At 35.6% G+C, this 11,012-nt stretch overlaps 1 protein-coding gene across 5 annotated transcripts in view; it reads left to right on the top strand.

The window, feature by feature from the left end:
- Window positions 1–11,012, top strand: part of LOC108191324 (rho-associated protein kinase 2-like) — a 17,922-nt gene continuing 6,910 nt past the window's right edge. For 2 of the 5 annotated variants that reach the window (XR_015499538.1, XR_015499539.1), the window contains exons 1-6: window positions 1–602; window positions 3,888–4,155; window positions 5,878–6,023; window positions 6,111–6,249; window positions 8,727–8,818; window positions 9,668–9,747. Coding sequence is in view for 1 of the 5 variants with exons in the window: in XM_087268084.1 (XP_087124210.1) it covers window positions 5,942–6,023; window positions 6,111–6,249; window positions 8,727–8,814 (309 nt within the window). In the remaining 4 variants the exon portion in view is untranslated. The remainder of the gene's footprint in view (window positions 603–3,887; window positions 4,156–5,877; window positions 6,024–6,110; window positions 6,250–8,726; window positions 8,819–9,667; window positions 9,748–11,012) is intronic. The other 3 variants (XR_015499540.1, XR_015499541.1, XM_087268084.1) reach the window with 2 other exon arrangements.

Genomic DNA, 11,012 nt, shown 5'->3' on the forward strand with positions numbered 1-11,012 from the left:
CTGCTCTCCGTGATCAAGACTCGTCCATCAGGCAGCTCGGTCTCCAGCAGCGTAGGCCGGTGGAGCTTCTCCCACAGCCGTTGCTTGATCCCCAGGCCTCGCTTGAAGCGGTAGCGGCTGCAGCCGGTCTCCACGACGGAGCGAAAGATGTGCTGATAGTCCGGCACGCTTCTGCCGTGGATGGAGAGCTGCTGCTCCTGCTGACACTCGTTCACTGAGGAAGACACTGATGCTGCTGCTGCTGCTGCTGCGGGACGGAGGACAGGGAGGGCCGCCGCGTTCATCAGGTGTCGCTTCTTCAGCGCTGGGTCAGAGATGCAGCTGTAGGTGTGATCTGACCTGACCGCCGCTGCGAGCTGCTCAACGGTAGAGACGCCCTGTAGCCAGAAGTGACTCGTGTGTGCGGGGAGAGCCCTGGTTCTTCTTGAGCGACGCTGCTCCATCAAGATGACCCAAGAACAACTTTCCAAAGCAGAGAAACTGATCAAACTTTTCAAAAGTTGTCGAGAGTTTGTTGCGAGACGATCGGGTCAGAACCAGCTGTGTATATTAAAGATCAACTCAAGTTGCTGTAGTGACAGAATGACGAGCCTCATTTAAATGTAAACAATATTTAATATCAGCAGTGAATTAATGAAATCAGCACGAACTCTGTGCTTTTATAATTGAGTTTTTATTAAATGCAGTAGCTAAATATCTAAATTATGATTATTCAATAAAATGCTGGTCTTGTATTAATAAAAAATAAAAAATAAGCATAAATGGGCGTTTTTTATAGGACGAATGTTGACCACTGAAAATCGTCACAGGTTTCAGAAATCTGGCCATGTTAGTGAATATTACCATTGATTTTTGTTTGCTTTTGGGATGGTTTGCGTTTCATTAAAAAAAACACTGAACTAATATTCTCGTTTCTATATTTACTTCATAATTAACTAGGCCTATATCAGACCAACCGGGACTTTAGCAATGACATTGTTCTTTTGACGCTTTGTATACTTAAATTTTCATAATTTTCCTGCACTGACTGGGTGATTTAATATTTTTATAGTACTATTAAAATTATTAATCATAATAATGCTATAAGCAATACAATAAACCAAAATGCATTCCAAAAAAATAAAAATCAAAAATATAAACCAGTATCAGAACAACGACAACCAGCATTAATAAGATTAAAAAAAAGCTAAATATACAACAGTTTATTTTGATTAGCTATTAGCTTATTAGGTCAGGGAAGTGCTAATCATTCATTCTGAGTGAAGGTTTTTATTTATTATTATTAAAATAGCTTTAAGAAACTTAAAACAACCATGCCAAATAAAAAGTAAATATGCGTGCCCTAAAACATATTGGTTTATTTGACTATGGCAATTTTATATATTTACATTTTATTTAATGGTTCACTTTTAGGCTATCACAAAATATTAACCACTTTCATTGACCAATGTGCTCTCCAACAAATAAACAGAAAGGGAAACAGAAACTAAATAGTAAAAAATGTATTTGAAAACATAAAAGTCTTTAATCTAGACCAAAAGGGTGGCATTGCCCCCTCAGAAAGAGTTTGTGATTGTTTACTCAAACTGAAAAATCTTCCTGTCATTAACTATTAACACTCCCGTCGTCCCAACCGTCAGAACACACATCTAAATATTTTAAAATATATGACATAGCAATTGAATTATGATAATTGGTGAGATTAAAGCTAGTCCTATAGTCCAGAGATCCGGTCCCCGCGTCAGGTCTGGTGCGCCCGTAAAGCCTTTAAAACGCGCGCACGGCGATGGAGGCGCACTCAACTCACAAGGGAGAAAATGGGTGACATGATAGGAGCAGCTTAATTCATTACATGTTTTGGTTAACTAATTATTTAAACACAACTCTCTTGAGCTCTAAAAGGAAAAAACACAAGAAATTTACTGTTAAATTAATTTTAGCAGAGACGCAACTGCCAGTCATTTATTAGTTATTAGGGAAGATGTAGCCTAATAAAAATGTTTTAATAAAAATAAATAGTTTACTGCACAGTCCCACAGTAGGCTACACTATAAATAATATTTTAAATGTATTTATTAATATTATTATTAATATTATTGCAATTAAGCTAAAATTGACAAAACGCAGAACCCTTTGAAAGTTTGCTTTGATTTAGCTAAAAAGCGCACTTTTACAGTTGTGTAGAGAAACATTCCATCATGCAGCAGCAGTCAAGGTATAACACATAATAAATGCTTTTTGGGTTTAAAGATGATCGGCCTGCGAAGTCAAGTTTGCAGTGTTATAATAAATGGAATAGGTATAGTGCTTAAGTGGATTTACCGCGGATCAACCGAGAAACCTCGTGCGCTGCAGGTAGGCAGAATGATAATCTTTTGAAAATATGTAATTTAGGCTGTACTGCTATCTATTGTGTATATTTACAACAAATTCAGCAAAATCATTTTGTTAGAATAGTTTCAATTAGCATGTTGTACTGACCGCTGCATCATTGGAGTAAGCCAGATTTCCACAAATATTGCATTCTATAGGAAACTAAATAATTTAAAAGCAAGATATTTTCTGAGAAATATTTCAGGTTGTACTCATTATGGGTATTGTATAAGCTATATATAGTATTATAAAATGCTAGTTTAAGTAATTAAATGTGAAATAAGTGATCACATCAAGTTTGGAGGATGATGACAAAGTAACGTTGTAAATGAAAATTAATTTAAAGAATGTCTGATTTTGGTCAGCAGAGGGCACTAAACTCTGGTCAATGTCATTTACTGTTAAGACACACCCTGTTGAAAAATTTAATTATTTGAAACCCATGACCTATTTTTGAACAAAATTAATTTATTTTTGGGGTTCCACTGTGATCCTAAAATAGAGCTTAATGTGAAATTCTACTTTGACATTTAATTTGGCATAATATATTCAGTATTACCCATTAAACGCAGCCTTGGTACAATAATTTGTACTTTTAAAAAAACCCTGGTTTGGGATTAGGCATGGGCCGGTAAAAGATTAAAAATAATAATGTTAAATTACTAAAACTACTAGTAATTCACTTAAATAGCATACAATAGTATAAATAGTCAAATGTAAACCTAACTGAGAAAATAGTCTTGACTGGCTGTTTTTGAACACTTGTATTTCACAGGATGCACCAGCCCATATTGTAGTCAGTTAGTTATGTACTCATGTAAATAAGGACGACAAAAACTACAGACCTGTTCATTAGACCTTGAAGCCTAATATTTCTGCTGCTGTAATGTTGATGTTAACTAACCAAAATAAAGAAAGTTAAACTTGATTTTAAGTATAACATCATTTAAATAACTTGTTGCTAGTTGTATTTTTATTAGTGCTGTCAAATGCTTAATCACATGAAAATTAAGTTTGTATTTACATAATATATTTTCGTGGAGTGTATATATTTGCGAAACTATTCGTTTATTTCTTCATATGAAATATTTATATCTACATCAAATTATAAATAAATAAATAAATATAAAAATGATGTACATGTTATGAAGATGCAAATTTTAATTTTGGGTTTGATTAATTATGATTAATTGCTTGACACAACTGTTTTTGTGTATGTATATGTTCATACTTAAAATGTCATTTAATATTCCATTTATAATTTTTTAATATTTTAACTTTATTATTTACATTCTGTAATTGATCGCATTAAAAGTTCTTTAATAACAGTATTTAAATTATGAAATAAATATTTAAACGATTAAATAAAGTCTGTGTTTAATATCACATTACTTATTATTTAATTTAGCTGGGTTGCTGCAATTGAAATGAAGTATTGTTAAATTTCACTGCTATTGATTACTGAAATATATTGTGACTTCTCTGTTCACCACTCTATCTCTCTGTCCACATAGCTGTGCTGTGCTTTCCAACATGAAAAGTACCTTTATTTGGGGATGGAGTTCATGCCAGGTGGAGATCTGGTGAATCTGACCAGCAACTATGACATCCCAGAGGAATGGGCTCAATTCTATACGGCAGAAGTGGTGCTGACACTTGACGCCATCCATTCTCTGGGCTTCATCCACAGAGACATCAAACCAGACAACATGCTGCTGGACCGCAATGGACACCTCAAACTTGCAGACTTTGGCACATGCATGAAGATGGACTCGGTGTGTGGTAAGTGCATTTGAAGTGTCTTTTAAGGGGGTGTGATACTAACAAAAATGTTTCTCTCCTTTTTTTGATAATCTCATTGAACAATATTTTGCTTAGTGTGCTTTTGTGCTGATACCTTGGCTAGTTTAGGCCTGACATGGATTAATAGATATGACCACTAGGTGACACCACTACTGCAGGTGACAGCAAGTCTCTTTCTCCTTTTCAAAAATACTAGGCTACTATCTAAATCGGTACTTCGTTTGAGTTCTAAGTTGTGTCTTGACAGTAATAAAATAGAATAGTGGAAGTGAGAATGAAATTCAGGCTACTGCATTGACGTTGTTGTCACTGTCATGTTAACCTTTCGTCATCACGCCTCATAGGATAGTAAATGAATTAATTCCACACTTTATTAATTGATAATTCTGGTACTTTTTGCCTCCTGATTCATTCAATCATTTTCCCTTGGCTTAGTCCCTTTATTCATAAGGGGTCGCCACAGCGGAATGAACTGCCAACTTATCCAGCATATGTTTTATGCCCTTCCAGCTGCAACCCAGTACTGGGAAAAACCTATACACACTCCTTCAAACATACACTATGGCCAATTTGGTTTATTCAATTCACCTGTAATGCATGTCTTTGGACATGGGGAGAACAAGCAAACTCCACAGAGAAATTCCAACTGGCCCAGCCGGGGCTCGAACCAGCGACCTTGTTACTGGCGACAGTGCTAACCACTGAGCCACAGTGTTGCCCCTGCATCTTAATTTCTACTACTAATTCGGATGTAAAAGGTCACATGCTGTTTTTCACAAACTTTATATTAGGGAAGTGTGGAATTTAGAATTTATTCTGTTTTTATAAGTGATTCAATGAACATTTATTCAAACAATTTATTCAAAATGGCTGATTCATTTAGAAACGAAGCAATTAGTGACTGTCTTTGTTGATGATTTATTTAAAACAGATTGAAGTTCAAAACACACACACACACACACACACACACACACACACACACACACACACACACACACACACACACACACACACACACACACACACACACAAACTCTTCTCCTAAGATGCACATTTTCTGCTTCAGCTTTGTTTGGTATTTTCTGTTGATCTGTTGAACAGAACTCGCATTATTGTGTTTTAATGGATGTTCAGGAAAGCCTGCTTGTGTTAACTTGCTTGTATTATTTCACAAAACCTTACACATTTTATAAACAAAACCCCATAAAGGGATATTTTAACCCACCTATTTGTCATTGGGACTGCTTTCCAATAGTTTTAAATGCTTTTGGACTCTCAGGACGTGATTTTGTTTGTTTTTCTCAATTGAATGAAGCTCTCTGTAATGCCAGCCCACAATACAATTACAATTTTATTGAAAACGATAAATATCATACACTAGTAGTTGGTGTGTTTAGATGTACTATACATGACCGAGAATGAGAGAGTTTCTTTAAGATTTTGTAGTGTAGAGATTTACAATTATCACCTCACACATTGCAGCAAATTTGTTTAAACAATCATTAACGTAAAATACAGAAAGCCTCCATTCGGTTATGACAGATGTTAGTGCTGCCATCTTGTGGCTAGATTATACAATGCAGTCCTTGAATTGAATGAATATGAATTGTGTAAATAATTAAAATTTTAAACATACTTGTATTTCAGCTACATTAACTCAGCCAGTAATGTTTATATCCATGTGTCTACATGTGTGTTTAGACTGTTATGGTACTCTGTGAACACTGCTGTTGGGACACCTGATTACATTTCTCCAGAGGTTTTAATGTCTCAAGGAGGGACTGGTTATTACGGTCGTGAGTGTGACTGGTGGTCTGTTGGTGTTTTCATTTATGAGCTTCTAGTGGGTGAGAAGTGTCAGCTTCATATGCATCTCTTGTAATTTTATTTCAGTGTTCTCATAATCAAATGTTTTCTTCTGTCGATCTGGGCAGGCGACACTCCATTTCATTCCGAGTCTCTGGTGGGCACATATGGAAAGATCATGGATCACAAGAACATCTTAACTTTCCCAGATGATATTGAAATGTCAAAGGATGGCAAAGACCTCATCTGTGCCTTTCTGAGTAGCAAGTGAGACTGAGAAAATTAAAGTTTGATTTGAGTTTTTTTTTTTTTCTTGTAAAATTCAGACTCTTACTCGCTTAATATCCCCTTACTTGTTTGTTTTTAGAGGTTGGCTGGTAACATGTATTTTTTTATTAATTTGAATTTAACTTTACTGTAAAAAAGAGCTAATTTTCAGGACAATTTATTACACACATGATGAGATTTCTTTTGTAGTTTGGAGTTTATAACCTGGGTTTGACATTACCTTTTTTGATCACCAGCCACAGTGGCTAGGAGTTTTCCAACATTACTAGCCACTCGCCATTTTCACTAGCCACAATTTTAATGTTGGAAAAATATATTTTATATTCATAAATTTGAATTTGACATGCTAACTTTACTTAATTTATACTTTGTGTCCACATGCCTCCTTGTTCATTTAATATTTTTGTGTGTTGTCTATGACCTTGCTCAATGAGCATGAGTACAGGGGATGTGACTTTTATAGTGTCACTATGCAATTAATTTAGTTTTATTTTTATAAATAGTTTATTTCACATGAGTTTCCAGGGCTCGACACTAAGGATTTGCAAAGTTTTTCTGTGGCTGCACCGAACTAATTATTACTTTTTTAATTATTACTAATTACTAGTTATTAGTAATTACTATTACTAATTATTAATTTTAAATAATGTGTAAAGCAAACAAAATATAGCTATACATACACTTTTTATACACAGTTGACACTTAAAAACAATATTCTCATGTATTCTCAAAGTGGCTAGTGGGAGTGGCTGTCTAACCCGCCACAGCTGAAATCTACCCGCATTTGTTAATGTGTTAATGTCAAGCCCTGTTTATAACGTATTTAATATAATCACAGGGTAGCTTAGATTTGTTATCGTTGTTATCATATGAAATTTTCCCTATTTTTCCCTATCGTTGTACTTTTTTCCAAAATGACAATCTCAGGGAATATTTCATAAACACCAAATCATATATTTTTTAATTTAATTAAGGGAGAACATACAAGTCTATATTAATTTATGCTTTTAAAAGCTCTTCATACAATAAGTCTTTCATAAAACTTTAATGTCCTACTGCTTTTACTAGACACACTAGCTTAATAAAACCTTACTTGTTTGCTTTTAGAGGTCGGCTGGTAGTGAAATTAATTTATTATTTTTTCAATTTGAAATTAGCTTCACTGTAAAAAAAAAAGTAAATTTTCTTGACAATTTTTTACACATTTTGATCAGATTTCTGCTGTAGTTTATAACATATATAATGTAAACACAGAGTACCTAAGATTTGTTATTACTGAAAAAGTTTTCTTGCCATAAATTACCAGGCACAGAAAAAAAGGAGATTAATTTAGCAGCTTCAGTGAGAAAAATTAGCAGTTTTTGCTTAGTTTATTCTCAGCTAATGTGATGGAAAAACATATTTTGTCTCTGTAGCCAGAATATGATGATCCATTTCCCCAAACACAAATGTTGGCTATAAAAAAATGAATAATCTTTATTAAACCGTTCAAGATATATATCATAATCTCATAATTTTGCAGCCCTGTATAATTGACACACAGTTTTGCACAACCCAGTGTTGTTGTTGACACTTTGTAGTGTTCTGATTGATTGAATTAGTAAATTATGTGTATATTTGACAAAATACAACAATGTTAATATAATCTAAGCCTGATTACTACACATACCTAAAATATAAATAAATAGTTTTATCAGTGAAAAAAAAAAGTTTTATCAGTGTTTATGAAATGTTCCCTATTTTTTTTTTTAAAGGTTTAGGGTCAATAAGATTTTTTTTCTTCAATGGTTTTAGAAAAATTCTAAAAATATACATATAATTCTGAATAGTAATAATAATAATAATAATCACAAGAAATATTTCTTAAGCACCAAATCACCAAAAAACTTACTAAGCCATATCAACATTTTAATTGAATTAAATGAGATAAAAATTTAAAGACAACATACAAGATGATCTTTATTTATGTTATGCCTTTAAAAGCTCTTTATAAATAAAGTCCCTAATAAAACATACATTTCATCTCCTACTGCTTTTACTATATCAGCTTCATGGACGTTCACCCTCCAGCCTGACAACTTCCATCTGAATTCCTCTTTTCTCCTTCCCTCTTTCTCCTCTCTCACATGCCCACATACAAGCATTCCTGATCAAACATACAGAGAGGGGCTTAATGTTTTCTCTCAATGTTTTCATGTAAACACACACACACACACACACACTCCTCCCTTTGCATTCAGGCTGTTGGAATGTCCCACACGTGGTAGTCCAAACTGCTGCTCCGCCTCAATGCAGATGAAGTAAAAGGAAGGGGGAGTGAACAGTCCTTACTTTTGGAAGTCTCTCTGACTGCTCCACTCCTCCATGCTGTGCTGTTGGATGTTCCTGGTGTATGGTCATTTAACGGATTAGCGCTTCTCTGTTTGTTTTGCTGACCAGTGTTGTGCTATGTTCAGGGAGGTGAGGCTTGGCCGGACTGGAGTGGATGAAATAAAATGTTACCCCTTCTTCAAGAACGATCAGTGGACCTTCGACACCATATGAGACAGTAAGTCAGTGAGAGCTTGACTTTTTTTTTTGTCGCTGCCTTTAGTTGTGGTGAAATGAGATGCATCATGTCGTTTATCTGTTTGTGCAGTCAGTACCTTTTATTTCTGAATCGTCTGGCATCGTAGTTGAAGCCAAGTCATTTAGCCGAAGGCATAGTTGTCCTAGAACGAGTAGTTTGCTGATCAAATTCCACATTTTGATGAGGCAAAACACATCTTGGATGTTTTAATTACTATTTTAGGTGAAAAACAAAATAATGAGATTTGTGTAAAATCTAAAGTTAACCAAGTCCAGCCCGCCATCTTGTCCTGCCTCTCAGTTCTCTTAAGCCTTGGGCTCATCATTGAAGACCGGACGAGCTGCAACATTTCGTTCTCCCAGGTTCTGGGAGTAGATGAGCATGTCATCGTTCTAGACTATTGTCAACTTGTGAAGTTACTCATACACCTCAGCTTATGGCATATTACCATTCAAATGAAACGTTTCCAGCAGAATATGACGCTCTAAAAAAACTCCATCAGCACTGGTAACTATGAAAAACACGACTGAACACTAATGGTATACTCAACACTTTACACTGACATTCGAAGGATCACCTGACGTTAAAGACTGAAGTAAGAACGCTGGAGGAACATCAAATTTTAACACGGAAGAGTTTTTTTTTCTCCCAAATTAAAGCAATATTTCTTAATCTTGTTGTTTTTTTTACTGTACAGTTGCCCCAGGTTTGGATCAGGTGTGATGCCTGCTCATCTGACCTTTGACCTCGGCACTCAACTGCTGCCAGTTTTCTTTCAATGCCATGAGATTTCTGAATTCTTTATTTTTATTTCTTTAAACAAAACAGATATGGCAGACACGGCCAAACATCGAAACTTTGGAGGACGTCTAGGAAAAAAAGCACCATATCATCAAGGGGAATAAAAGGTTTGATCAAAGCGTGCATTTACACACATTCATTTAAATATGGACAAAACCAACATTGGGTTATTTTTGTTACTAGATTTAAAACACGTGGACCCTATTTGACCCAGTGTTCATATATACATATTTTTATGAATGAATATTTTCGCATATAAAAGATAATAAAAGACTGACTAGACAGATTAGATGGATCAATAGACAGATTGACACGTGTAGTCATTCGTTCTTGTGTATTTGATGACTAGCTTCCAGTAGTATCTGGCTGCAGACTTGCATGCAATCTGAGACACAATGCACTCAATGGAGCTAGTGAGGTCACTGTGAGAGGCGGGGTTAGGGGTGCACACTCACTGACAGCCTAGATTTTAGCCGCGTTTTAACCAAGCCGTCTGTTAGACTTTTAACCCTTATGTATTGTTCAAGTGGCTGTTTTTGCCCCAATGACCTCCATTATAACTAAACTTGTTTTAATTGCAAAGCCATGACACCAGATAGTAACTCATTCTTTATTGTTGGTGGTTTCCCTGTTGGGATGAGATAAAACTAGTCATTTTTACTTTTGATCGTCAGTTGGCACCTTTAAACACCCCAAAAAAATGCTTGCTGGGATGGTACCACGAGGCTGTGCTCACTTCTGGACAGAGGGGGTGTAGACTTGCAGCCAGTGCCGATAAGAGGTGCAGACGCTGAGGCTGTTCTGTATGTGAGTGTTGAGGTTTTGAAACATCACCTGACAACGTGTAGGTAGAGAGTAGCAGGTTCTGGGAGTAGATGAGCATGTCACCGGTGTAGACTTTGACCAACTTGGGAAGTCACTCACAAGACCTCAGCTTATGGGACATTACCATTAAAATGAAACGTTTCCAGCAGAATATGACGCTTTAAAAAAAAACTCCATCAGCACTGGTAACTATGAAAAACACGAATGAGCACTAATAGTATACTCAACACTTTACACTGACATTTGAAGGATCAACTGACATTAAAGACTGAAGTAAGAACGCTGAAAAAACATCCGATTTTAGCACAGAAGAGGTTTTCTTTTCCTAAATTAAAGCAAAACTTCATAATATTGTGTTAATGAATTAATTAGTGTGTGTTGCACTGCTGGAGTGAAGGTTAACCAGTCCACACAGTTCATGCAGCTATAATCTTTATTATCTTTTACTAAGAAACTATGTACAATATTTACACGTTGGCTCCAGGTCTCTTGGATGAAGATCTCTCAGCGACGTGGTCTCTTCTGGTCGCCACGCTTCTCTGGTGGA

This window comes from Danio rerio, chromosome 9 (assembly GCF_052040795.2).
Source record: "Danio rerio strain M-AB ecotype USA chromosome 9, GRCz13ab, whole genome shotgun sequence".
In the NCBI taxonomy this organism is placed as follows: Eukaryota; Metazoa; Chordata; class Actinopteri; order Cypriniformes; family Danionidae; genus Danio; species Danio rerio.